At 44.6% G+C, this 27,920-nt stretch overlaps 2 protein-coding genes across 6 annotated transcripts in view; one reads left to right on the forward strand and one right to left on the reverse strand.

The window, feature by feature from the left end:
• The window catches only part of LOC141060604 (oocyte-specific histone RNA stem-loop-binding protein 2-like), a 37,471-nt gene extending 30,448 nt beyond the window's left edge, over positions 1–7,023 (reverse strand). The window contains exon 1 of one of the 4 annotated variants that reach the window (XM_073556904.1): positions 6,991–7,023. In XM_073556904.1, the coding sequence (XP_073413005.1) occupies positions 6,991–6,998 (8 nt within the window). In that variant the 5' untranslated portion in view covers positions 6,999–7,023. The remainder of the gene's footprint in view (positions 1–6,990) is intronic. The other 3 variants (XM_073556905.1, XM_073556906.1, XM_073556903.1) reach the window with 3 other exon arrangements.
• A 144-nt stretch (positions 7,024–7,167) lies between these two features.
• CDC25C (cell division cycle 25C) overlaps positions 7,168–27,920 on the forward strand; it is a 122,825-nt gene continuing 102,072 nt past the window's right edge. The window contains exons 1-3 of one of the 2 annotated variants that reach the window (XM_073556908.1): positions 7,168–7,298; positions 15,469–15,694; positions 25,157–25,248. In XM_073556908.1, the coding sequence (XP_073413009.1) occupies positions 15,504–15,694; positions 25,157–25,248 (283 nt within the window). In that variant the 5' untranslated portion in view covers positions 7,168–7,298; positions 15,469–15,503. The other variant, XM_073556907.1, reaches the window with a different exon arrangement.

Raw genomic sequence — 27,920 nt, forward strand, 5'->3', positions numbered from 1 at the left:
GGAGGAGAATTTCCTCTCCTCTGGACCCTGGGTACCAGCCACACTGAGCGCTGCACCATCATCTCCCGGCTGCATCGCCGCTGACCTCCGTGCGGCAGGAGATGACCCGCAGCAACCGTTGGGAGATCAGCAGCTGGTGCCGCAGATCTCCCGACGGTAGCGTGCGTCGTTCAAGTTCCACACCAATTTGCAGCTGGACTGCACCTGTCGCTGATTGGTCATGCTGGCCAGGCATGACCAATCGGCGACGCAGGATTTCCGTTACAGACAGACTTAGACAATTAAATAGTAGATTCTTTACCTGAAGAGGATTTTCATGGACAAACCAGAAGGAAACACATGTGAAAAAGACTTGGGTATACTAATAGATCACAGACTGAATATGAGTCAACATTGTGACGCAGCAGCAAAAAAGGCAAATGCAATTCTAGGATGCATTAACAGAAGCATACAGTCTAGATCACGTGAAGTCATTATTTCCCTCTACTCCTCTTTGGTCAGACCTCATCTGGAATATTGTGTCCAATTTTGGGCACCACATTTTAAAAAAGACATCAACAAACTGGAGCAAGTTCAGAAAAGAGCGGCCAGAATGGTGACCGGTCTGCAAACCCTGTCTTATGAGGAAAGGTTGCAGGATTTGGGAATGTTTAGTTTGCAAAAGAGAAGACTGAGAGGAGACTTAATAGCTGTCTACAAATATCTAAAGGGCTGTCACATTGTAGAAGGATCAACTTTATTCTCATTTGCACAAGGAAAGACTAGAAGCAATGGGATGAAACTGAAGGGGAGGAGACACAGATTAGATATTAGAAAAAACTTTTTGACAGTTAGAGTGATCAATGAGTGGAACAGGCTGCCACAAGAAGTAGTGAGTTCTCCTTCAATGGAAGTCTTCAAACAGAGGCTGGACAGACATCTGACTGGGATGATTTAGCGAATCCTGCTTTGAGCAGGGGGTTGGACCAGATGGCCCAGGAGGTCCCTTCCAACTCTACGATTCTATGAAAAACTAATTCTCAATATAATTAGACAGTTTCTTGGAGAACATGCAATTATCTGCACCTGCCCTAATACTCTATAGCTGACCAGATACAGTGATACATAGTTGAAGAGTTTTTTTTTCTCCCCTCCCTTTCAGAAAAATCCTTCTAACCACTTCTTGAAAAGGCAATTTTGTTTGCATGATATTTAAAATCTAGGCATGTGATCTGAAGGGTTGTTTTTTGCAAGATGAATGTCCTTGAATGATAGATATCAAGTCACAGTGAAGTGGGGAGAACAAAACCCCTCCGGTTTGTTTTTCTCAGGAGTTTTGTATGGTAGAAGTGACCAGTAAAGGAGATTCCTCAAGTCAGTATGTTTAGGAAGATTTAAAAGCTATACAAAGGGCTCGTGATGCCATTTTCTGAGGTCAGCAACTTTTTTTTTTTTTAACTGTGTATTTTATTAACATTTTTAAACAGATACAGAAAAAGTACATGAATGTATAGATATGTCTCACAAGCTTGCTAGCAATAACTGTAAACCAGAAATCAGTATACATATCTTAATATCCACTAATACAATGAAAACAGGGAATATGACAAGACGAACAATACAATACTAGACAGGGAAATATAAGGAGGGGGGGGGGGGGGGGGAGGAGCGGGGAAGGTGAATATTTCAGGCTTACATCAAGGCCAAGTTTCACTGTTGTTATTCTTTATTGGCCCAATAAGTGTCCCAGAGTGAGGTCAGCAACTTTAATGCCAATGGAGCCATGTTAAATGGGGGAAAAAGATTTAAATTTCTTTTTATTGGGGTGGACAAACTCGCAGATCATTCAGTTTCCTCTACTTTATACTGCAATATATAGTGAAACTACCTTATAGAAGCCCAGCCACAGGCTGGTCTTCACAGAAAGTCAGTCATGGCAAGCCCCAGCTGTCACAGCAGTCTGTCAACAAGGGAAGGGGTAAGCATTGGGTGCATATAATAGCCTGCACTCTATAAAGGTCAGATTGACAGTGGCATTTAAGGTGTTAATAGCAGCATTCAGTTCTTCTCTGCCATTGGAGGCAGATGATGGCTGTATAACACAAGTTAACTACCAGGAATGATGCAGGCTCAGCTCCTGAGCAGACAAAGGGAGCTAGCAAGTGCCATAATACATTGTGAAAGAGCTAATCCAAGGTTACATGCATTTGAAGGTGCAGCCTCATGCTAAAAACAATTAAATTTTTAATAGGAAGGAAAGTTTATGTTCTAGATTAGAAACATTTTTTAACCTTGCTTACTGCTCTTTGCCTACGTTGGCAGCCATCTCCGCAGTCCATCAGTGGTTGCCATTTAAGTAGGAAGAGTAAGGTAGTGCTTACAGATTCTGTTCAATAGTTTGTAACTAGTGGTGGGCCACTAGCATCGTTGTTTGGGTCTCCCTGAGCATGCTCGGGTGTCCAAGTATTTGGATGTGCTTGGAGATAGTTTTCATCACCTCAGCTGCATGATTTGTGGCTGCTGGACAGGCTGAAAGCATGTGTGGAATGCCTGTTTATTAGGGAATCCCCACATGTATTCAGGCTGTCTAGCAGCCGCAAATCACACAGCTGAGGTGATGAAAACTGTGATTTGCGGCTGCTAGACAGCCTGAATACATGTGGGGATTCCCTAATAAACAGGCATTCCACACATGCTTTCAGCCTGTCCAGCAGCCACAAATCATGCAGCTATGGCATCACACCAAGTCTCCGAGCATACCACAGTGCTCATAGGCCACCCAAGCATGCTCAGGGAGACCTGAGCAACAAGTATACTTGCTCATCACCATTTGTAACCACTGCTCAGTACCACTGCGCTCTGGAATGCTGCTGCATCATAATGCCAGAATTGCAATTTTTGCTGTTGCAGCACCTCCCCCAAAATATAAATAGCATTCAAAATATTGCATGTGTACCCGAAGCTGGCATCTAAAGCGCTATATGTAGAAAACAAGTCTTCACATAGCTCCAGGGATGGAAAATGGTCAGAGTAGTGACACTTCATAACAAGGGTCTGAGTTTTGAAGGACCAGTCACTTACTAAAAGTGTCTGCAGCAGTCCTCTATTGCAGAGATATTCACATTTGGTGCTTTTCGAGGACAGCATGAGAAATCTCTGAAGCACCCAGTTGGACTGAACTTTCCAGGAACCAGTAGTGCTGTTACTGAAGAAGCCACCACCATACAGCATCACTACAGACAGTTATACAGACTATATACCACTACGGAGAAGTCTAGTGACAAGGCTGCAAGTTCACCCAGGAGACCAATGGCAGACTGGGCAGGCCATACACAGACCGTGAAGTAGGCCAACCTAAACCCAGCCTTGTTGGCAGTACAAAGACCTAACCCTGCAAAATGTAAGCTCCCAGTTGTGAGTACCCCCTTTCTGAGCCCCCCAGAGGGCCCACCCTGCAGTTAGCAGCCAAATGTGTGGCATTACTGTCGCAATAAGGCTACTTTCACACATCAGTTTTTTGCCGTCAGGCATGATCCGGCTTTTTTTAGAAAAAACGGATCCGGCATAAATTTTGGAGAACTGTAGAAACGGATCCGTTTTTTTGCTGGATCCGTCTCTGTTCCTGGAGGCTGGCCAATTGGATCTGAGCATGCGCAGACTTAAAAAAACCGGATCCGGTTGCTGGATCCGTCTTTTTCTGGATCCGCGCATTCCGGCGCCCATAGACTTTCATTGTAGCAAAAAGCTGGAAGCGCCGAATCCGGCGCTTCCGGCTTTTTCGCCAGAGACAAAAAACGTTACAGTAGACGTTTTTTCAAGACGCCGGAATGAGACAAGTTGCCGGATCCGGCAAAAAACGGATGAAACGCAATGCCATCTGGCACGATCCGGCGCTAATGCAAGTCAATGGGGAAAAACCGGATCCGGCATTGCATTTTGCCGGATCCGTTTTTTCCAAAAAAAGCCGGATCGCGCCTGAAGGCAAAAAACTGATGTGTGAAAGAGGCCTAAGAGCCCAATTTACAGGGTCCACAACCACAGAGCCACTCATTGGGCACAATGGTAGCAGATTGGTAATTTTCACTGCCAGTGTTAGGCTGGTTTCACATTTGCGTTTTTTAGCGCTGGAAAAAAACGCATACCTGCGCATGCGTTTTTTCCCCTATATTTAACATGGGTGCGCATACCTGCGCGCTGGTAAGCGCATGTATGCGATTTTCATGCGCTGCGTTTTTTTTGGGGTGTGCGTTGGTATTTTCCAGACGCAGCATGTTGCATTTTTTGGCCCTGCAAAAAAGCGCTTGCGCACATATGCGCACGTTTTGCGCTAAAAATGGCCATTATAGCCTATGGATGCGCATATGTGCGCACTGGCATGCTCATGTATGCGTTTTTTGCATATGCGTTTTTTTTTTTTTAACCATGGAATTTAGGGGTTTGGGTTAGAGTTAGGGTTAGTTAAGGGGGTTTAGGGTTAGGGTTACGGTCAGGGTTAGGGTTGGGGTTTGGGTCAGGGTTAGGGTTAAGTATGGTTTGGTTAAGGGTTAGGGTCAGGGTTAGGGTCAGGATTAGGGTTAAGTATGGTTTTGTTAAGGGTTAGGGTCAGGGTTAGGGTCAGGGTTAGGGTTAAGTATGGTTTGTTAAGGGTTAGGGTCAGGGTTAGGGTCAGGATTAGGGTTAAGTATGGTTTTGTTAAGGGTTAGGGTCAAGTATGGTTTTGTTAAGGGTTAGGGTCAGGGTTAGGGTCAGGATTAGGGTTAAGTATGGTTTTGTTAAGGGTTAGGGTCAGTGTTAGGGTTAGGGTTAGGGTCAGGGTTAGGGTCAGGGTCAGGGTTAGGTATGGTTTTGTTAAGGATTAGGGTCAGGGTTAGGGTCAGGATTAGGGTTAAGTATGGTTTTGTTAAGGGTTAGGGTCAGGGTTAGGGTCAGGGTCAGGCTAGTTTCACACTTGCTTTTTTTTGCAGCGCGTTTTTCCCGCAAAAAAACGCATTGAAAAAACGCATACATAAGCATACAACTGCTGCGTTTTTTTCAAGCATTTTTATGAGCATGCATGAAAAAAACGCAGCGTTTTTATGCGTTTGTATGCGTTTTTACCACGTTTGCGTTTTTTTCCAACATTTTTAGGTGGCCCCTCACACTACCCAAACCATGACTTTACTAACCCTAACCCTGATCCTAACCCTAACCCTGACCCTAACCCTTAACCAAATCATACTTAACCCTAACCCAAACCCTAAACCCTGACCCTAACCCTAACCCTGACCCTAACCCTGACCCTAACCCTGACCCTAACCCTGACCCTAACCCTGACCCTAACCCTGACCCTAACCCTGACCCTAACCCTGACCCTAACCCTGACCCTAACCCTGACCCTAACCCTGACCCTAACCCTGACCCTAACCCTGACCCTAACCCTGACCCTAACCCTGACCCTAACCCTAACCAAAACTATACTTAACCCTAACCCTAACCCTTAACAAAACCATACTTAACCCTAATCCTGACCCTAACCCTAATCCTTAACAAAACCATACTTAACCCTAACCCTAACCCTTAACAAAACCATACTTAACCCTAATCCTGACCCTAACCCTGACCCTAATCCTTAACAAAACCATACTTAACCCTAACCCTAACCCTAACCCTGACCCTGACCCTAACCCAAACCCCAACCCTAAACCTTACCCTGACCCAAACCCTAACCCTAAACCCCCTTAACTAACCCTAACTCTAACCCAAACCCCTAAATTCCATGGTTAAAAAAAAAAAACGCATATGCAAAAAAACGCATACATGAGCATGCCAGTGCGCACATATGCGCATCCATAGGCTATAATGGCCATTTTTAGCGCAAAACGTGCGCATGCGCTTTTTTGCAGGGCCAAAAAATGCAACATGCTGCGTCTGGAAAATACCAACGCACACCCCAAAAAAACGCAGCGCATGAAAATCGCATACATGCGCTTACAAGCGCGCAGGTATGCGCACCCATGTTAAATATAGGGGAAAAAACGCATGCGCAGGTATGCGTTTTTTTCCAGCGCTAAAAAACGCAAATGTGAAACCAGCCTTAGGGTCAGGGTCAGGGTTAGGGTTAGTAAAGTCATGGTTTGGGTAGTGTGAGGGGCCACCTAAAAATGTTGGAAAAAAACGCAAACGCGGTAAAAACGAACTAAAAACGCGTACAAACGCTTAAAAACGCTGCGTTTTTTTCATGCATGCTCAAAAATGCTTGAAAAAAAACGCAGCAGTTGTATGCTTATGTATGCGTTTTTTCAATGCGTTTTTTTGCGGGAAAAACACGCTGCAAAAAAAAGCAAGTGTGAAACTAGCCTAAAAGAGGAGAAATACTGGTGACATGTCCTCCTTAAAGGGAACCTTTCCCCACATGGAGCAGGACACAGGACAGAATACTGGCTGCAGAGTGGAAGACTTTTACCTCTCCCTTGCAGATATTAGCAATTTAATTGTTTGGCACCCAATGAGTTAATGGTTTAGGCCTGGTGGGTGTCTGACTACACCCTATATAAAGTTAACCCATTATGTGCCATTAATGTAAATGCTAGTAGTCTCCTCTGTGGGAAGAAATCCATTTGATTCTGCTCCGCAGCCAATAGGGCAGCCTGGGTCCAATACAACATGGACGAGTTGGTGACTGATCCCAATTTGCCTATAGCATCAACCTTCCCAAAACACCACAGATAGAGAGCACAGTATAGGGGGTCTCAGCCCTGCAAGGACGTCATATAACGTCTTCCCTGAAGGGAGGAGAAGGGGAACTTCCAGAGCCACCCAGATCACTCGCTTCTATTTAGGAACATCATTTAGCCATCGCCGCCGTAGTAGACATGATGGAAGTAACGGGTCCCTTAAGCTTATGGCAGCATCACGGAGTTCTGGCATCCTACACATAGCAGGTGCAATACCCCAGAAGCGCACACAAGGACCACACAGCCCTCCCGCCCCGCCAGCCACACCCGCTGCCACCGATCCTCGCCATCCCATTACCGCTGCATGGCTCAATAAACAGCTGATCAGAGCTGCTCTCCCTCCCCGAGCTTTAAATGTCCCGTCGACGTCATCCAGGGCGGGGCCTGAATACATAATATGGTGACGGATTAGCGCGGTCTAGCTACGTGCGGGGAAGCCATCAGCCAATCACAGGCTGCTTGTCCTATCTTTTCACTGCGGTAACCAATCAAAAATTACGTTGTTTTAAAACGGACGACGCCTCCTTGTGTCCCCGAGCCGCTACCAGTTCCCTATCGTTCATTGGTCAATCTAAGCGGTCTGACGTGGACTCCGTTCGCTGATTGGTCAGTGCCTGGGGCGGAAGAATTGAATTCTTGAGTGCGTCCTCTAGTCGCTGTGTGTATAGTACGTCTGGTTCCGGGCTCGGTGAGGCGCGGCGGCGGCCCAGCAGGACCGGCTCTGAGGCGGCATGTATTGACCGGAGGTTACCGCCTGGCGTCAGAGTCACCGTCACGTGAGAGCCATTATTGTATAGCTGCTCCGTTAGAGACTGCTACACGTTGTATTGCATGCTGCCCCCTCGGTGACTCACTGTCCTGTGTGGGAATGGAGGCATCATGTCTATTGCAGGGAAGGAGCATTGCTCTAGGAGCAGCCATTGTGACTGCAGCACCATGCTGAGTGATGGTCTCCTGCACCCTCCTTCCATCATGACCTCAGTGTACCTCATGAATATTTGGACCCAAACGAGCCCTTTTCCCTCCCCCACTTCCTCACCTCCAAAGCCTAAAAATCGCACCCATGATCAGACATTTTTGGCATATTTGGTGTGGTGATGCCGAATGTTAAAATACCTCACTCCGGCAGACACGTAGCTGAACTAGCTAGAGCCTAGAGGGGTCGTCTGGGCAGATAATATTCCTGACGGGATCTTTTGAAACTTAAATTCCCCAGAAATTCGTAAAGACGTTTTCAGTGAATTGCAACACTGAAAAGTAATTTGAAATTGAGCAGTGAGAAAGGGAGAACTAGATTAACACTGAGAGGATTATTATTCCCCCCCTTGTTTACAGTATGTGAAGAAAAGCCTGCTCTAAAAGGGAATCTGTCACCAGGTTTTTGCTATCCCATCTGACAGCAGCATGATTTAGCCTCTGAGACTGTGCCATCAGCCAGAGCCCTGTTTGGCATTCATGCTAAGTGGTCATACCACCTTACTGTGCACAGCATGTCTCTTTCAGGCTCATTTGCTCTGTAACCCACCTGAAAAAGCACTAAACAAATGGTACGACTATGTAAAACGACTTGTTCAGCTTTCTGAACCCCTTCTAACCACTTCGTACCACCATTCTGTAATGCTGTAGATAAGCCCCCGATGTAACCTGAAAGAGAAGAAAAACAAATTTATATTATACTCACCAAGGGGCGGTCCGGGTCCGGTTTTGGCCCGATGGGTGTCGTGATCCGGTTCGGCGCCTCCCATCTTCTAACGATGACTTCCTCTTCTTTGCTTCCCGTCGCGGCTCCTGCTCAGGCGCACTTCTCTGCCCTGTTGAGGGCAGAGCAGAGTACTTCAGTGCGCAGGTGCCGGGAAAGGTCAGAGAGGTCCGGCGCCTGCGCACTGCAGGACTCTGCCCTGCCCTCAACAGTGCAGAGCAGTGAGCCTGCGCAGGAGCCGCGACGGGAAGCAAAGATGACGTCATCATTCTCCCCTGCTCTGCAGAGGTCAGTGCGAGCAGCGGAGAATGATGAGTTATATTCAAGATATAACAATGACTACAGATGGCGGCTGGTGGGACTATTACTCCCATCAGCCTATGCCTGCTGCCATTAATAACAGTGATGGGAGTATTCATCAGCCTCCGCTGTAAATAAATGTATGAAAAACCCGGCATGGCTTCTCCTCTATTTTCTATAACCAGCCAGGCATAACTGGGGGCTGCAACCATCAGCTGTCTGCTTCAGCAAGGCTAGTTATCAAGAATAGATGGGTCCCCATGTTGTTTTTTTTATTATTTAAATAATTAAAAAAAAGGAGGGGACGCCGTACCATTTTTTTTTTTTTTTTTTTTTTTAACAACCAGCCTTGCTAAAGCTGACAGCTGGGTGCTGGTATTCTCAAGCTGGTAAGGGGCCATTGATATAGCCCACCCCAAGCCTAAAAATAGCAGCCTGTAGCTGCCCAGAAAAGGCACATCTATTAGCTGCACCAATTCTGGCGCTTTACCTGGCTCTTCCCACTTACCCTGTAGCGGTGGCAAGTGGGGTTGATGTCACTTTTATATTGTCAGGTGACATCAAGCCCATGGCTTAGTAATGGAGAGGTGTCCGTAGTGTAAATATATACACAGCCAGAATAAAGTCTTTTATTAGAAATATAACAGAATACAGTTTTCCATTTTTATTTAAAAATAATAAACACAGTTTTATACTCGCCTAATTCCACGGAAGCCTTCGTCTTCTGTAATAAAACTAAACTAGAAAACAGTAATATCCCTCACCTCTCCGTCGTTCTGTCCCATGCCATAATCCATGTCTGGGGGCTAAATAGTTTTCAACCTGGACGGTGTCAAGATGCAACCGTCCACTCTGAGAACCACTGGTGAACGTTACCGCTGGTCAGTGAGGCTGTGTTCCCAGCTGGGCTGAACTCCAGTGACCTCAGCACCATTGTAAAAAGCCAGTGATGAGTTTGCTGCAGTTCAAGCTCAGTGACAGCTTGGTCTGCCGCCTCTGTGCATGTGGACTGAATCCTACCGACTACGCCAAATGTAAGCAGGTTTGGAAATGCAATAACACAGGCTTTGCAGAACAATGCTGTATAACAATATTATATAATTTTTAACAAAAGGTTGAAAATGATCTCGCAGGGAATTAATTAAAAATTAACAAGAATCAAGGGAGGTAAAGGGTTAATGTGACAGTGTAATATTTAAACTGCACTTATCGTAGTCTTCACTGATCCTCATCAACATACACTCTCATGGGAGTTGGAGTACCGGCAACGGCCGGCGTGGTGTCCTCATATGGGTCACATACAAAATCACGGTCCAGCTTCTGGCGGTCACCGGTTTTGCCCGCTGAGCCCCTAGTCCATAAATCTGTGCAGCCGAAGTGGGGATCGCTGCAGGAGTCTCTGTGCAACACGGGTGCTGCTGAGCGTCTATCAGAAGTGGGGAACGCACCTTAGGGTCCTGCACGTGGCCCCCGCTCCTCCGCGTGAGCACTGCACTCTGCTTAGCCAGGCGCTCCGCACTGTCTCACTGGAACGTTCGCACAAGTTCTGCCAGGGCACGGTTCCGCGCTGGCTCTCTCGCTGCGGAGCATCCTGCACACCTGCCTCCGCTCTCACTGCCAGTGGGACAACTGAGAGCTGTTGCCCGCACTTTCTGCTCACTGCCCGGCTTAGCCACACCCCTTCTCCCCAGGTCATGGGACCTGTCCGGTCTCTCATTCTTTCCGCTCGGCAACACTGGACGCAACCTCAACAGTTCCGGACCCGGGACAACGCTGGTACCCGTAGCCCGGTCTTCATCCTTATAACTTCACCGCAGATCACCGTAAAAATGGAAAAGTGTGTTTGGTTTTATTTCTAATAAAAGACTTTATTCTGGCTGTGTCTTTATTTACAATACAACTATAGGATTAGTAATGGATACGTGTCTTATGGACACCTTTCCATTACTAAGCCATTCATTCATTCATTTATAGCGCAGGTGGCGGCTGAAGAAAACACCCATCAGCCGCACCTGCTGTCACTGTTATTAGCGGCAGCAGACAAAGGCCAATGGGAGTAATAGTCCCATCAGCCGCCTCATGCTGTGATTGTGATCACTTGAATACAAGTCATTCTCCGCTGCTCACCGACAGAGCAGGGGAAAATGATTTGAGCTGTCTTCAGCACCCGGCGCGGGGGAACAGCGCTTTACTGTAGCGCTTCTTCCCTGGCGCCCGTCCGTTTGGTACTGAAGCGGCACACGGTTTCCACACGTGTGCCGCAAGTATTACACACACGGACACTGTCATCTCTGGTACCGATTTTTCCGGTACCGGAAATAAACGGATGTTTGAAACTGGCCTTAGAGTAAGAGTCCATAATGTCCTGTTTCCACTAGCATAGGTAGACTCATGCAGAAGGATAAAGAGACCATCAGAAAATATCTATGTTGTAGTTAGCTAGAAGTAGGGGTGAGTAGCACTATGTATACATTCTATACCAGGGGCCTCAAACTCGGCAGAGTAAATGGGCAGCACATAAAAAAAAAATTTAAGCTGACGGGCCGCATTCCTTTCAAACTTAATACAGTACAACATTTTTGTTAAACAATTGTTTATTTGAACTACATTACACAGCGCCAGAGGGATGTCATCACCAGAGGTGTATCTAGGCTTTCTGGCACCCGGGGCAAGAATTCGGCTCGGCGCCCCCCCCCCAAAGCACACATGTGATTTTCACACTTAGTCATGTACCGACGAGCTGCTCTTCTTAATGCTCTCAATATTCAGTGAAAAACTGAGAGAAGCAGGAAGAGAAGCTCGTTCTCATAGAACCATGAGTGAAGTGACCATGTGATGACTACTGGAACCTGCAGCGCTGAATCCTGACATTGCAGGCTTCTGAATTCTCACAACGAATGCACTGCATGCTTTTAGGATTCTCCCGTACCGGTGGCAAGAGTACACGGTCATGTCAGCACAAGCATGTGATTTATATACTTCTGGCCACATTCCGACTAGGCATGCCCGGCCTCGCTCCGTTCATTTTCATTGAGTGAGGCCACACGTGTCTAGTCAGCATGTGACCGCATGTATGTAAATTACCGGCACAATAGAATCCTGACAGCGTGCAGTGAGCACTGTGAGAATTCAGAAGCCTGCAGTCACAAGGAATGACTGCAGACTCAGCACAAACCTGGACAACCCCTTTAATGTTCCTAACAAAAACATGAGAATTAGTCCGTATCATAAATAACATTTACATCCAGGTACCTTATAGATGATGTCGTCTCTGGAGTTGTTCTTCTTGTCCCGACCCCCTGATGAGTTTTCTCATCCACATCTCGTCTGTGCAGACTTCCATCTTCTCCGGTCTTCTGCAGCATATCTCCACACGATCCCCTTAAAGATAGAAGTGTCATTATAATGCTCCTAAATAAAAATATCTGCAATATACTACCGCCTCACACTATTCCCCTCCCTCCTCATACTGTCTCCTCTAACATCCCTCCTGTTCACCATATTGTCTCCTCATATATTTACCCCCTCAATCTCTACTGTCTGCTCACGCATACCCGACTCCTCATATTATCTGCACACATCCCATCACCCTCACTCCCCATACTGTGTCCACATACATTTTTCCCATCGCTACTCACTGTGTCCACATACATTTCCCCGTTCGCTCCCCATACTGTCTGCACCATCCCCCCGCAAGCCATACTGTTTCTGCACCCATCCTCCATACTGTTTCCTCATATATACTCTTCATTTTGTGTCCTCAAATCTCCCCACACACATTAAATCCACCCCATCCCCACTCCAAATCCCCCCACACACATGAAATCCCCCCCATCCCCACTCCAAATCTCCCCACGCATTAAATAACTCCCCACCCCCACACATTAAATTACCCCCCACTCTAAATCCCCCCACACTTTATGTATCCGCTCCCTTAATCTTCAGTGGTTCTTCAGCTCCAGAGTGGAGCACAGTTACCACCAGCATTCGCTCTGGGCACCAACGAGTGATGTCAGCAGCGTGACTTGATCACGCTGCTGACGTCGCTCAGACCCGGCGGTCAGAGCTTCAATTGTACTTGCGTCTGTACAGATGCCAGTACAATCACTCCCGGGGTGCCGTCACGTGCGGCAGCTTCTCTGCGTCGGCTGTCAGCTTGACAGCTGACACAGAACGGCCGACTCCCATGCTGGGGGGCGGCCGAATGCAGCCGCCAGGGGAGACACTGCAGGCCGCAGATGCCTGCCAGAGGGACCGCGTGTTTGAGACCTCTGTTCTATACGGTGCTTCTCACAAAAATTAGAATATCATCAAAAAGTTAATTTATTTCAGTTCTTCAATACAAAAAGTGAAACTCCTATTATATAGAGACGTTACAGAGTGATATATTTCAAGTGTTTATTTCTGTTAATGTTGATTATGGCTTATAGCTATTCTCAAGGTATGTGTCCACGTTCATTATTGGCAGCGCTTTTGGACGCAGCTCTGTCCAAAGCGCTGCCCCCTTTTGTATGTGTGGTGATTCCGCATGTGTTCACTGAACCATACAGAATCACCGCGTGCTATACAAAGGACGGTGATATTTATTTTGCGGAGACTTATCGTCTCTGCAAGATAAATAGACATGCTGCAGTCTGGAAAGAGGCGCCGCGTGTCTGATTACGCAGGGAAGCTGGAGGTGTCCCTGCACGCATAGTGGAAATGGGATTTCATGAAATCTCCTCCACTATGTTGTAACATCTGGCCTCTGCAGATTGGACGCTGCGGATGTACACAGCGTTTTTCTGACAGTGAAACCATACCCTTACAGCTATTCTAATTTAGTGAGAAGCACTTGTATATGGTGCAGTACCTGAAAGCTATGGTAAGGGCTACAGATGAGGAAAGCAGGTAGCTCCTCTTATCTATGACAGATGTGGAAGACCAGTACACTTATAAGAGAAAGTAAAGCTTTTAAGTGAGGTTGAGAACATGCACCACATATTCCACTATTCCACTTTTCCTGAGTGGGGAAACCACTCTATTGCCAAAGGCTATCATATCCTATATATTTAAAGCGCCAAACCACTACCCAAATGTACTCCTAATTAGCCAGATAGTTAACTTGGGATTTTTGATCGATTTATTTTTTTTTTATTCACACAGATCAACAGCATAATGGCATTTTAAATCGGAACATTCAATTCTGAATATTCCTACACCAATTTTTAAAATCTGACATTTGTCACTTTATGTGGTAATAAATCTTTGATGCTTCAACGTATCAGTGATTCTGAGGCTGTTTTTTTTCGTGATACATTGTACTTTTTTAGTGGTAAATTTAAATCAATATATTTTCTGTTTATGAAAAAATTGAAATTTGAGATATTAAAAAAAAGAACAATGACAAACTTTCAACTTTTATATTCTTAATCCAGATAGTCATAAAAAAAATTTACTACATGTCTACATTGTCGTCCTTTTTTTTTTTTTTTTTCTCAAATGTTCATTTAGAAGGGTTGAAAGTTTAGCATCAATTTTTCTTTTCTTTTGTTTTTTTTAAAGTTTACAAAATCTATTTTTAAGTACTTGTGCAGTTTTTATGTGACTTGGATTGGCCTATATTTCGGAACCCCCCAAAAGTGGTACTATTTTAAGTCATACCCCTCAGTGTTCAGAACTGCCATTAGAAGTTTGTTAACCCTTCAGATGCTTTGCAGGAATTACTGTAGCGTGGAATTAATGAATGGAAGCTTATATTTTTTCTACTAAATTGATGCAAACATCCTAAAAGACCACTATAGCTTGGAGACCCCAAGGCCATTACTTGACCTCGGGTAGTCATGGGAACCATATGAATGCGATTGCAGCGTATGGATGGGTTTAATTATGAAGCTTCCTCGATCCGTTAATTATCTTGATGCTGCTGGCAATATTAAAGGGAACCTGTCACCAGGTTTGGCTGATATGAGATGTGGCCACCACCTTTCAGGGCTGATATACAGCATTCTATAATGCTGTATATCTGCCCCCAACCCGACCTAGAAGAACTGAAAAATAAGTCTTCTCTGCATCGTGCTCCTGCGCAGGCGTACTTATCTGCCCTGTTGAGAGCAGAGCCAAATACTGCAGTGCACAGGCGCCGGGAAAGGTCAGACAGGCCCAGTGCCTGCGCACTGCAGTACTTTGCTTTGCCCTCAGCAGGGTAGATATGTACGCCTGCGCAGGAGCGCGATGCCAAGCATACGGTGAAGCAGGAGGACAGCATTGCAAGAAGATTGGAGGCGCTGGACCAAGAAGAGCGACACCCCTTGGACCAAACTGCCCCGCAGGTGAGTATAAGTTATTTTTGCTCTCTTACATGTCGGTTTGGGTTAGATACAGCCCTGAAAGGCGGTGACCGTTATTCGTATCGGCCAAAAACCTGGTGACAGGTTCACTTTAACAGTGATCATGGCTGTTGCAGCAGGGTGTCAGCTATAGTATCTGACACCCTCTTAATTTTTGCATGTTGGGGCACTATATTATTTTATTTCTATGATCAGTAAGAGAGTATTGGTGGTCATTATGGAGTTAAAGATCAGATGCCACTGCCAAAAATCAAATTGCAAAATAGTATGGGTCCAACACTTCGGTTGTTTATTTAAGTTAAATAATAAAGTCCTCTATACATAGCCTAATAAAGTTGATTTTGCTCATTGGAACACTGTAATAATAAGTCTAGGAGATAAATATTACATTTTGGAGGGACTGTGATTCATGGATTTTTTTTTTTTTTTGTATTCTTGTTTTCTCCAGTGCTCCCAGTCCTTTGAGAGCTTACGTAAAAAGCCATGGCGGACACTCACTCAAAAACATCAGATGGCAAAATGTCTTCTTCTGGTCTTGCTTTTCGTACAAATTGTCGAATGCTTTTAAATCTTCGGAGAGACAAAGATTCTTCTGCTATTTTTTCTCCAGACCAACCATTAACACCAATCACTGACCTTGCTGTGGGCTTTAGTAACCTAAGTACTTTAAGTGGGTGAGTATTTTAATAGACTGTCTTAACTTGTGTCTTGGTGATTTCCAGAAAGATTTGAGCATGGTGTAAAAACGATTCACAAATCCAATTACAAAAAAAATCCAGCAAAACAAATGCAACTGGGCGTATAAGAATCCATTATTACATGTCACTACTTGGACAACCCCATCTCAATCCGTATGTCTCCTCATAAAATAATACCACTTATACTCACCTCAGGTGCCGGCACCGTTTCAACAGTGTTGACTTTGGCTCTCCTGGTGATCCCTGCGGCTAATCAGCGCTGGCTTCACTCGCTCCACCTTCAGACGTATCGCATTCATCCAGAGGATGTGAGAGCAGGAGCTTTTTGTATGTATGTCATGTGTCCGAAAGTGGGGAGAGTAAAGCAGCTGCTAGGATCACGTGATTGGCTGAAGGGATCACCCGACATAACAAGGTCACGTGATCCCCTGGAAAACCAGTGCCGACCTAGCTGGAACGGCTCTGGTACCGGAGGTGAGTATAGGTGTAATTAGTTTAGGGGGAAAACATACGGATTGAGAAGGGGTTGTCCAAGTTGTGGACAACCCCTTTAAAGGGAATATGTTGCTAGGTTTTTGCTACCCCACATGAGAGCAGCATGATGCAGAGGCGATGTGTTACTTACTGAGCTACTATACAGTAAGAGGGGAAAATTAAAAAATATAAAGCAAATCAAAGTGTAAGTGCGAAAAATTTACATATACCGTATGTATAACAATAGAAACACAAACTGCAAATGAACATAAGGGCAGAATGCAAAATGGAAAAAAATATATACCGTACTTATGTAATAATGAGGAGGACCAAAAACCCAGTTTTAGGAGGCAATACCCCACACGTTATGCTGCGAAAATTCAGCTTCCTCAGGGGTAAATGTTTGACACTAACCCCTTATCTTTTATGGATTGTGGCTACAGGATGAAACGGAGGCCAGGGTGGTAGTCGTGGTTGAGAGTGGCAGTACTGGCACACCCTGGCCCCTCAGCTCTATTAACTGTCCATTTTACACTGCCGGGAGTCCTTTTTCTTTAACATCACAAAGTGGCAGTCAGTGCAGGGTCAACAAAACAATTTTACTCAGCTCGTCCAGTTTGGTCACAGAAATGTGGCGCCCCTGAGAATTCAGTTGCCACAGAGGTACTGCACCTCCTTCTGAGGTGTGGTACCCCACCATCCAGGTAGGTTGGAGGCTCCTGACCACGCTCCAACACCTGCATCCCACACAACACAGTAGTTCAGCAAAACCGCATTGCGGCTCCCTGCTTGAGTGTAGCAGAGCACCTTTGGTGGCTCCCTGCTTGGAACACGAAACGTGCTGGGAGGCGGGTGGAGTTAGAATACATAAGAGTGGGAAGGTTTAGGATTTCAGGTCAGTCAGTGAGAAGTCAGTCAGAGAGGAGAGAAGATCCCTGGGAGAGGGATGGAGGAAGGAGGTGCTGCAGCAGACCTCAGTGACCTGGGTCTGCTGGCACGGGAAAGTAAAGAAGGAGAAAGACATTGAACAGAAACCTGATCTTCCATAAGAAGGAGAGACTAGAACGGAACGAAGGAGTAAAAGGGAACAGAGGATGTGGGTTAGGAGAGAACCCTGCCTAGAAGTTCTAAGTGCAAGGCCGGGGCCCGGTCCCCGAGGTGGTATGGATACTAATGGTCCTGCAGCAGACACCGGTGGAGTAGTGAGCTGTAAATGCACTACTCCCATCTAAGACTTGGGGGCACAACAGCAACTTGGATAGTGAGCCGGGACTCAGGAGTAAGGAGTCCCCGAAGCAGGCTACAGCTGTCTGCCTTACAAGTATGGTTCTTGGGAACACCTGTCAGGAGGAACTCCAGTGTAACTCAGTACTAGGAGTACTACACACCAAAGGCGCTATAAGAGGAGACGTTCAGAAAGGCACATGTTGGCGGAGTGTTGGAAGGGAGCATTCCATCTGACCTGGAGGTTGACTGAGTCATTGACCCGGAGGACACCGCACGGAGGCAGGCACCTGTGTGTACTACAGACTGTGAGTAAAGCTTTGGAACTACGTGCCCTGGTGTCCTCCAATTATTCCTGCGCTAACACACCCTGTACCACTACAGCGGGGTACCAGCTTCTACACCGCCTGTGCCTCTCCTCTACCCCTACATCTACACTGCCCTGGGACTACAGCCTCACCTGTGGGGAGCTTCACCATCTTGGCTGCACCACACCACCAGTCCCAGAGGATCTGCATGCAGCGTGGGCTTAACATCTCACTTGCCGAACACCACTGGTGGCGTCACAAACTATTCATTTAATCAACTACATCACACCATTTCAATTCCCCCATTACTTGGGCACCCAGGGCCACGGACCGGGTCACTGCTGCTGTGACACATGCCGCTGACACCGGTCTGGTACCGAGTACCCCACAGCCCTGGAAGGGCGACCCAGAAACAGCACAAGATTCTTCACAGAATATCACCATTCCGTTCCCTGTACTGTCCCTCACTCCTCCAAGAATATCCGCTGGTCCCACAGCTTCATCTTGTGTGAACATGGCCGCATACAGATTGTATCTTTTGTGCACTGGTGTACCAAACTGTCACCACCTGATTGTAGGCTTTTTTTTTCCATCAGTATTACTGCACCTGTGTAGCCGCTATGTTTAATTGGGTCCACTGCACCCTGATAGTGCATTTGTTTTGAGGCATGGGCAGATAAGCATCTCTGCCTTTTTCCTGGTGTTTTTTATAGATTTTTGGAGGATTTTCAAGTCCTCTTTTTGTGGTTTTCTTCACTGGTCAGACTAACCCACTTCAGGAGTTCCCATCCCACTTCCCTTTCCGAAGGTGAAGTGGAGAAATGGCTCTTCCATTCCTTACCAGTCCCTAGGCCTCAGACGTTTAGGGTTGCTCCCACAGAGTTAGCTGCTACCATTCTGATACTGTCAAGATATTCCTCCACCATTTGTGACTGTCAGCTCTAGGCCCTAGACTGCTGGGCTCCTCAGCTTAAACGTCCCCCCCCCCCCCCCTGGACATGACTGTCCTGTCCTTGCTCCCGACTCACACTCTCCAACTCTACACTAACTAATTCCAGGAAGCTCCCCCAACTACTCTCTTAGCCCTTCCTAATTAACCTAATCCTATTGGTCTATGTAATCCCTATTCTATGCTGTCCTATTGTGCTCCCCCTACTGGGCTAAGTCCTACACTATCCCTATATCTATACAGCACATGAACATCAGTATATTTTGTGTGTGTGTGTGTATGTATGTATGTGTGTGTGTGTGTGTATATATATATATATATATATATATATATATATATATATATATATATATATATATATATATAGTACAGACCAAAAATTTGGACACACCTTCTCACTCAGCGTTTTCTTTATTTTCATGACTATGAAAATTGTAGATTCACTCTGAAGGCATCAAAACTATGAATTTACACATGTGGAATTATGTAATTAAAGGGAATCTGTCGCCCCTTTTTTGAGATGTCATATAATGATATCATTCAATTGTATCACAAGGATTCTCTTAGTACTTTTTCTTCCCCCTGACCCCGCACCTTTCATGCATAAATACCTTTTTTATATCGGTTCAGATGTATGTAAACTTCCGCTGTCCGGTCCGCTGGGCGGGGCTTATTCACCTGCCCCCCCGCCCTGTCTTGATCAACGCAAGAAGAAATGTGTAGCGCAAGACAGGGAAGGGGGAGCAGTTGAATAAGCCCCGCCCATCGAACCGGACAGCGGCAGTTTACATACATCTGAACCGATATAAAAAAGGTATTTATGCATGAAAGGTGCAGGGTCAGGGGGACGCAAAAGTACTAAGAGAATCCTTATGTGACACACAATTGAATGATATCATTATATGATATCTCAAAAAAGGGCTGACAGATTCCCTTTAACAAAAAAGTGAAACAACTGAAAATACTGTGTCTTTTATATTCTAGGTTCTTCAAAGTAGCTACCTTTTTGCTTTGATTACTGTTTTGCACACTCTTTTCATTCTCTTGATGAGCTTCAAGAGGTAGTCACCGGAAATGGTTTTCACTTCACAGGTGTGCCCTGTCAGGTTTAATAAGTGGTATTTCTTGCCTTATAACTGGGGTTGGGACCATCAGTTGTGTTGTGCAGAAGTCTGGTGGATACACAGCTGATAGTCCTATTGAATAGACTGTTAGCTGATTTTCTTTTCTTGCCATAATACAAATTCTAAGTAAAGAAAAACAAGTGGCCATCATTACTTTAAGAAATGAAGGTCAGTCAATCCGAAAAATTGGGAAAACTTTGAAAGTGTCCCCAAGTGCAGTGGCATAGACGATCAAGCGCTACAAAAAAACTGGCTCACATGAGGACCGGCCCAGGAAAGGAACACCAAGAGTCACCTCTGCTGCGGAGGATAAGTTCATCCGAGTCACCAGCCTCAGAAATCGCAGGTTAACAGCAGCTCAGATTAGAGACCAAGTCAATGCCACACAGAGTTCTAGCAGCAGACACATCTCTACAACAACTGTTAAGAGGAGACTTTGTGCAGCAGGCCTTCATGGTAAAATAGCTGCTAGGAAACCACTGCTAAGGACAGGAAACAAGCAGAAGAGACTTTTTGGGCTAAAGAACACAAGGAATGGACATTAGACCAGTGGAAATCTGTGCTTTTGGTCTGATGAGTCCAAATTTGAGATCATTGGTTCCAACCACCGTGTCTTTGTGCGACGCAGAAAAGGTGAACGGATGGACTCTACATGCCTGGTTCCCACCGTGAATCATGGAGGAGGAGGTGTGATTGTGTGGGGGTGCTTTGCTGGTGACACTGTTGGGGGGGGGGGGAATTTATTCAAAATTGAAGGCATACTGAACCAGCATGGTTACCACATAATCTAGCAGCGGCATGCTATTCCATCCGGTTAGCGTTTAGTTGGACCATCATTTATTTTTCAACAGGACAATGACCCCAAACACACCTCCAGGCTGTGTAAGGGCTATTTGACCAAAAAAGGAGAATGATGGGGTGCTACGCCAGATGACCTCCACAGTCACCAGACCTGAACCCAATCGAGATGGTTTGGGGTGAGCTGGACCACAGAGTGAAGGCAAAAGGGCCAACAAGTGCTAAGCATCTCTGGGAACTCCTTCAAGACTGTTGGAAGACCATTTCCGGTGACTACCTCTTGAAGCTCATCAAGAGAATGTCAAGAGTGTGCAAAGCAGTAATCAAAGCAAAAGGTGGCTACTTTGAAGAACCTAGAATATAAGACATATTTTAAGTTGTCTCACACTTTTTTGTTAATTATATAATTCCACATGTGTTAATTCATAGTTTTGATGTCTTCAGAGTGAATCTACAATTTTCATAGTCATGAAAATAATGAAAACTCATTGAATGAGGTGTGTCCAAACTTTTGGTCTGTACTGTGCTTATATGTATGTGTGTATGTATGTATGTATATATATATATATATATATATATATATATATATATATATATATATATACTCACTCACAGGGTGGGCCATTTATATTGATACACCTAAATAAAATGGGAATGGCTGGTGATATCAACTTCCTATTTGTGGCACATTAGTATATGGGAGGGGGAAACGTTTCAAGGTGGGTGGTGATCATCTTGATGTTGGCCATATTGGATCCAACTTTATTTTTTCAATGGGAAGAGGTTCATGTGACACATCAAATTTATTGAAAATTTCACAAGAAAAACAATGGTGTGCTTAGTTTTAACCCCTTATGCCCCAAGGGTGGTTTGCACGTTAATGACCAGGCCAATTTTTACAATTCTGACCACTGTCCCTTTATGAGGTAATAACTCTGAAACGCTTCCATGGATCCCGGTGATTCTGACATTGTTTTCTTGTGACATATTGTACTTCATGTTAGTGGTAAAATTTCATTCAAATAACTTGCGTTTATTTGTGAAAAAAATGGAAATTTGGCGAAAACTTCGCAATTTTCCAACTTTGAATTTTTATGCCCTTAAATCACAGAGATACAGCACACAAAAAACTTAATAAGTAACATTTCCCACATGTTTACTTTACATCAGCACAATTTTGGAACCAAAATTTTTTTTTTTTGTTAGGAAGTTATATGGGTTAAAAGTTGACCAGCGATTTCTTTTTTGCAACACCATTTTATTTTTACGGACCACATCACATTTGAAGCCACTTTGAGGGGTCTATATGATAGAAAATACCCAAAAATGACACCATTCTAAAAACTGCACCCCTTAAGGTGCTCAAAACTACATTCAAGAAGTTTATTAACCCTTCAGGTGCGTCACAGGAATTTTTTGAATATTTAAAAAAATATGAATATTTAACTTTTTTTCACTAAAAAATACTTCAGGTTCAATTTTTTTTATTTTACCAAGGGTAACAGGAGAAATTGGACTGCAAAAGTTATTGTGCAATTTGTCCTGAGTACGCTGATACCTGATATGTGGGGGGGGGGAACCACTGTTTCGGCGCATGGCAGACCTCCGCAGGGAAGGAGCGCCGTTTGACTCTTTCAATGCAAAATTGGCTGGAATTCAGATCGGACGCCATGTCGCGTTTGGAGAGCCCTTGATGTACCTAAACAGTAGAAACCCCCCCAAGTGACCCCATTTTGGAAACTAGTTCCCCCAAGGAACTTATCTAGATATGTGGTGAGAACTTTGAACCCACAAGGGCTTCACAGAAGTTTATAACGTACAGCTGTACAATTAAAAAAATCATATTTTTTCCATAAAAATGATCTTTTCACCCCCAATTTTTATTTTTCCAAGGGTAACAGGACCCTAAAAGTTATTGTGCAATTTGTCCTGAGTGCGCTGATACCCCACATGTGGGGGTAAACCACTATTTGGGCGCATGACAGAGCTCGGAAGGGAAGCAGCGCCATTTGACGTTTTTGGCTGGAATTGAGATCGGTCACCATGTCGCGTTTGGAAAGCCCCTGATGTACCAAAACAGTAGAAACCCCCCCCCCACAAGTGACCCCATTTTGGAAACTAGACCCCCTAAGGAACTTATCTAGATGTGTGGTGAGCACTTTGAACCCCCCCAGTGCTTCACAGAAGTTTATAACGACCGGGCGTGAAAATAAAAATTGTATTTTTTCAGCAAACATCATCTTTTAGTCCTCATTTTTTTATTTTCCCAAGGGTAACAGGAGATATTGGACCCCAAAAGTTGTTGTCCAATTTGTCCTGAGTACGCTGACACCCCATATGTGGGAGAAAACTACTGTATGGGCACACGCCGGGGCTCGGAAGGGAAATAGTGACGTTTTGGAATGCAGACTTTGATGGAATGGTCTGCGGGTGTCATGTTGCCTTTGGAGAGCCCCTAATGTACCTAAACAGTGGAAACCCCCCACAAATGAACCCATTTTGGAAACTAGACCCCCTAAGGAACTTATCTAGATGTGTGGTGAGCACTTTGAACCCCCAAGTGCTTCACAGAAGTTTATAACGCCTGGGCATGAAAATAAAAAAATCATTTTTTTCCACAAAAAAGATATTTTTGCCCCCAATTTTTTCTTTTCCTAAGGGTAACAGGAGAAATTGGACCCCAAAAGTTGTTTTGCAATTTGTCCTGAGTATGCTGATACCCTATATGTGGGGGTAAAACACTGTTTGGGCGCATGGCAGAGCTTGGAAGGGAAGGAGCACCATTTGACTTTTTCAACGCAGAATTGGCTGGAATTGAGATCAGACGCCATGTTGCATTTGGAGAGCACCTGATGTGCCCACACAGTGGAAACCCCCCAATTATAACTCCAACCCTAACCCTAACGGGAAAATGGAAATAAATACATTTTTTTTAATTTTATTATTTTTCCCTAGCTAAGGGGGTGATAAAGGGGGGTTTGATGTACTATTTTTGCTGGTTTTTATGTTTGGCGGCTGTTGCACGCTAAAAGACGCTTTTTATTGTAAAAATAGTTTTTGCATCACCACATATTGAGAGCTAAAATTTTTCCGTATTTTGACCCACCGAGTCATGTGAGTTCTTATTCTTTGCGGGAAGAGTTGACGTTTTTAATGGTACCATTTTCGGGCACGTGACATTTTTTGATCGCTTTTTATTCCGATTTTTGGGACGCAGAATGAACAAAAAAACAGCGTTTCATGAATTTCTTTTGGGGGGTGCGTTTACACCGTTCCGCGTGCGGTAAAATTGATAAAGCGGTTTTATTCTTCGGGTCGGTACGGTTACAGCGATACCTCATTTAGGTCGTTTTTTTATGTTTTGTCGGTTTTTTGCAATGAAAACAATTTTATTTAAAAAAAATAATTATTTTTGCATCGCTTTATTCTGTGAGCTATAACTTTTTATTTTTTGTGGATGACGCTGTATGGTGGCTCGTTTTTTGCGGGACAAGATGACGTTTTCAGCGGTACCATGGATATTTATATGCGTCTTTTTGATCGCGCGTTATTGCACTTTTTGTTCGGTGGTATGATAATAAATCATTATTTTTTGCTTTGTTTTTTATTTTTTAAGGGGTTCGCTAAAGGGGTTAACTAATGGGACAGTTTTATAGGGCGGGTTGTTACGGATGCGGCGATACCAAATGTGTACTTTTATTTTTTTTTTTTTTTTATTTTCAAAAAAATGAATTTATTGGGGAATATTTTTTTTTTTTTTTTGCTAAGTTATTTAGGGTTTTTTTTTTTTTTTTTTTTTCTTTATTACATAGTCCCAGGTGGGACATCACTGTCCTGTGACAGATCGCTGATCTGTCACATCACAGATCACTGTGACAGATCAGCAATCTGTCACAGGCAGTTCTGCAGACTTCCTCATGCCTGCGCTTTGCAGGCAGTGAGGAAGTCGGCTCCCTACAGGCCCCCGAAGGCCCCCGTCGCCATCTTGGATCTGGGGGCCTGTAGGGAAGGAGCCCCCCGCAGCAGCGCTGCACATTGCGCTGCTGTGGGGGGGCTCAGGTAAGCACGGAGGGAGCCCCCCATGGACGGGATAGTACGTCTAATGGCAGAAAGGGGTTAACATAACTTTATTCTTTCATGAGTTATTTACAAGTTTATGACGACTTATAAAATGTGTTCAAAGTGCTGCCCATTGTGTTGGATTGTCAATGCAACCCTCTTCACCCACTCTTGACACAGTCTTAGCAACACCACAGAAGAAATGCTAGTCTAAAGGCCCCATCACACATAAAGATGCACCAGCGATCCTGACAACGATACAACCTTGTCAGGATCGCTGGTGCATCGCTACATGATCACTGGTGAGCTGCCAAACATGCATGGCTGTAAGAACCTTTGCCTGGCAATCAATGAAATTAGAAAAGTGGTCTTCATAAGACAATAGTTTTAACTTGAGTTTTCCTAATGGTTTTGTTGTATTTCCTTGTTTAACTGATAGAATAGAATGCTTTTTGGACTGTGCTGAAAATTTTGGTTTTGACGTCTATTAAATTTTCTGCAGGGAAACTCCTAAACGTTGCCTGGATTTATCTAATCTCAGTGGGGATGAAGTTGTATTGCAAAATTTTATGTCACCTGTTAAATTGCCAAAGGGTAAGTAAGAATTCTACATCTTCATTGCTTGTTCTGAGTGTGCAAACTTTCATGAGAATAGCAATCAAAATAAAGCTGTCATTCTTACTTAAAATGGCTGTCTGGTGGAAAAAAATAATCCTCTATACACAGGATAGCTGATGTTGATCGGTGTGGGGGTCAGACTAATGGGACCCACACTGATTTGCAGAAGAGGGATCTTTTGTTCTTGTTGGCATTGAGTGACAGTGTGCATGATTGACTGTCGCTCCATTGATTCTCTGATGCTGCTGAGTGCTGCTCTTGGATTTTCCAGCAGCACCATCAAGAATGAATGGAGCAGTTGGTGGGCATCCGATCTATCGCATTTTGTAACATGGATAAAAAGTCCCAGTGGTCTGACATCCACTGATCAGCAAGTTATCGCCTATTCTGCGGATTAGTGATAACTTTTTTTTTTGCTTTTATAGAAGCTCTGCTGTCTTGTAATATTACAACTCTGTCTGTGAGCTGGAAGTGGAAACTGAGATGAACCTGCAGATGTATCAGTTAGGCAGGAGTCAAACTTAGGCTGTGTGCCCACGTTAGCGTTTTTGAAGCATTTGTTCTGGATCAGATGCTTCAGAAACGCTTAAAATAAGCTTCCCTTTCATTTTAATGCATTTTGGCCTTTTTGTGCCAATGGATGCGTTTTTTTCCGCTAAGGAAACGCTTAGCAGCTAAAAACGCAGCATGTTCATTAATTTTGCGGAATAGTCTGCGTTTTTAGCTATTTCCTATGGGCCCAGAAGACGCGCGGAAAAAAACGCATCAAAGGATATATATGATGCTTATAAGGAAACGCAACGTTTCAATATCGTAAATAAAAAAATATTATTACAACTTGAGATGGATAATAATCTTTAGTTTTTATATAGCGCTAACATATTCCGCAGCGCTTTACAGTTTGCACACATTATCATCGCTGTCCCCGATGGGGCTCACAATCTAAATTCCCTTTCAGTATGTCTTTGGAATGTGGGAGGAAACCCACGCAAACATGGGGAGAACATACAAACTGCAGTGCTAACCACTGAGCCACCGTGCTGCCCATTGATGGATGGATCAACTGCACTGCAGGTCCACCCCACATGAAGACCTGGAACAACATGTGCAATCCCCTGAAAATTCTGATCCAATCCTGCAACTAGATGGCACTACAGCTGATCTGAAACGGAAGATCTTAGACAAACTAAATACCATCAATACCAGAGATCAACCGCCAAGGTTCAGCAAAGAACCACCACCAGGACAGTATGCTAGAAGATGCCAATAGAGCACTTGCATCAATACCTACCACCACCATAATTCAAACTAAAAAGCTGATCTAGTAGCCTCAGCAATCATGGAAATGCTTGGCTACACAAGCAGCAAGAACAAAAGTATGTGCCCACCTTGGAAAAGACAGGAGACAAAAATCATGGTGACACGAAGAAGTCAGCCAACTAACAGAAATATAGAAAGGTGTAAAGATCAAGAATAAGACCAAGCTGGACAAGTACAAAGGGATGACCCCAACTGAAGCACTAGAGCAGTGATGGTGAACCTATGGCATGCGCAGAGCCCTCCCGATGGGCGCATACCCCATCTCCTCATGAATAGAAGACAACGGGGGAGGGGGAGCGGCGGGTCCACAGGAGGCAGGAGCCGGCTGCTGCGGCTAACTCCTGTGCCCTCTGCTAAAAAGAAATGAATATTCACTGCACTGATGGTGAATATTCATTTCTCTTTTATAGTGCGCACAGTATTAGCCGCTGCCGCCGGCTTCCAGCATCTAAAGGGCTCTCACGGGTGCCCGCTCATTAAGGTAATGAATATACACCTCTCCCCACTCCCTTCATGAGCGGGGACACGTGATCGCCTGGCAGCAGGAGTTGCTCGCACAAGCAACAAGATGCTGCAAGAGCGCGCAGGGAAGGTAAGTTTTTTTTTTTTTTTTTTTTTTTTTTTCTCATGGGGGCTATACATACAAGGATGGGGATGCGGAGCCACGCAGACCAGGATGGGGATGAGGAACTACGCAAACCAGGATGGGGATTAAGGGACAATTTATACCCGGCTTATATCCTCCAGTCAATAAATTTTCCCAGTTTTTCTTGTCAAAATTAGGTGCCTCATCTTATACTCTGGTTGGTTTATACATGAGTATATACGGTATTTAATCTTTTAAATGTGAGGCCATTATACTGTATGGAGCACTATGTGGGGCCATTTTATAGTATGGAGCATCGTGTGGGGACATTATACTGCATGGAGCACTATGTGGGGCCCATTACACTTTATGCAGGACTATGTTGGGGCCATTACACTGTATGGCTGGGTAAGAGAGGATATTGAGAAGGCCTTACTTTTAAATTCCTATTTTGCATCTGTTTTTTCTCAGAAAGGAAATGTAACCTCAACTTTTCTTCACTGTCCTATTAACCCCTTAACCCCCAAGGGTGGTTTGCACGTTCATGACCAGGCCAATTTTTACAATTCTGACCACTGTCCCTTTATGAGGTAATAACTCTGAAATGCTTCCGTGGATCCCGGTTATTCTGACATTGTTTTCTCGTGACATATTGTACTTCATGTTAGTGGTAAAATTTCATTCAAATAACTTGTTTATTTGTGAAAAAAACAGAAATTTGGCAAAAATTTTTAAAATTTCG

The sequence above is a fragment of the Dendrobates tinctorius genome, unplaced genomic scaffold (assembly GCF_039654945.1).
Source record: "Dendrobates tinctorius isolate UK_male_01 unplaced genomic scaffold, ASM3965494v1 ptg000241l, whole genome shotgun sequence".
Classification (NCBI taxonomy): Eukaryota; Metazoa; Chordata; class Amphibia; order Anura; family Dendrobatidae; genus Dendrobates; species Dendrobates tinctorius.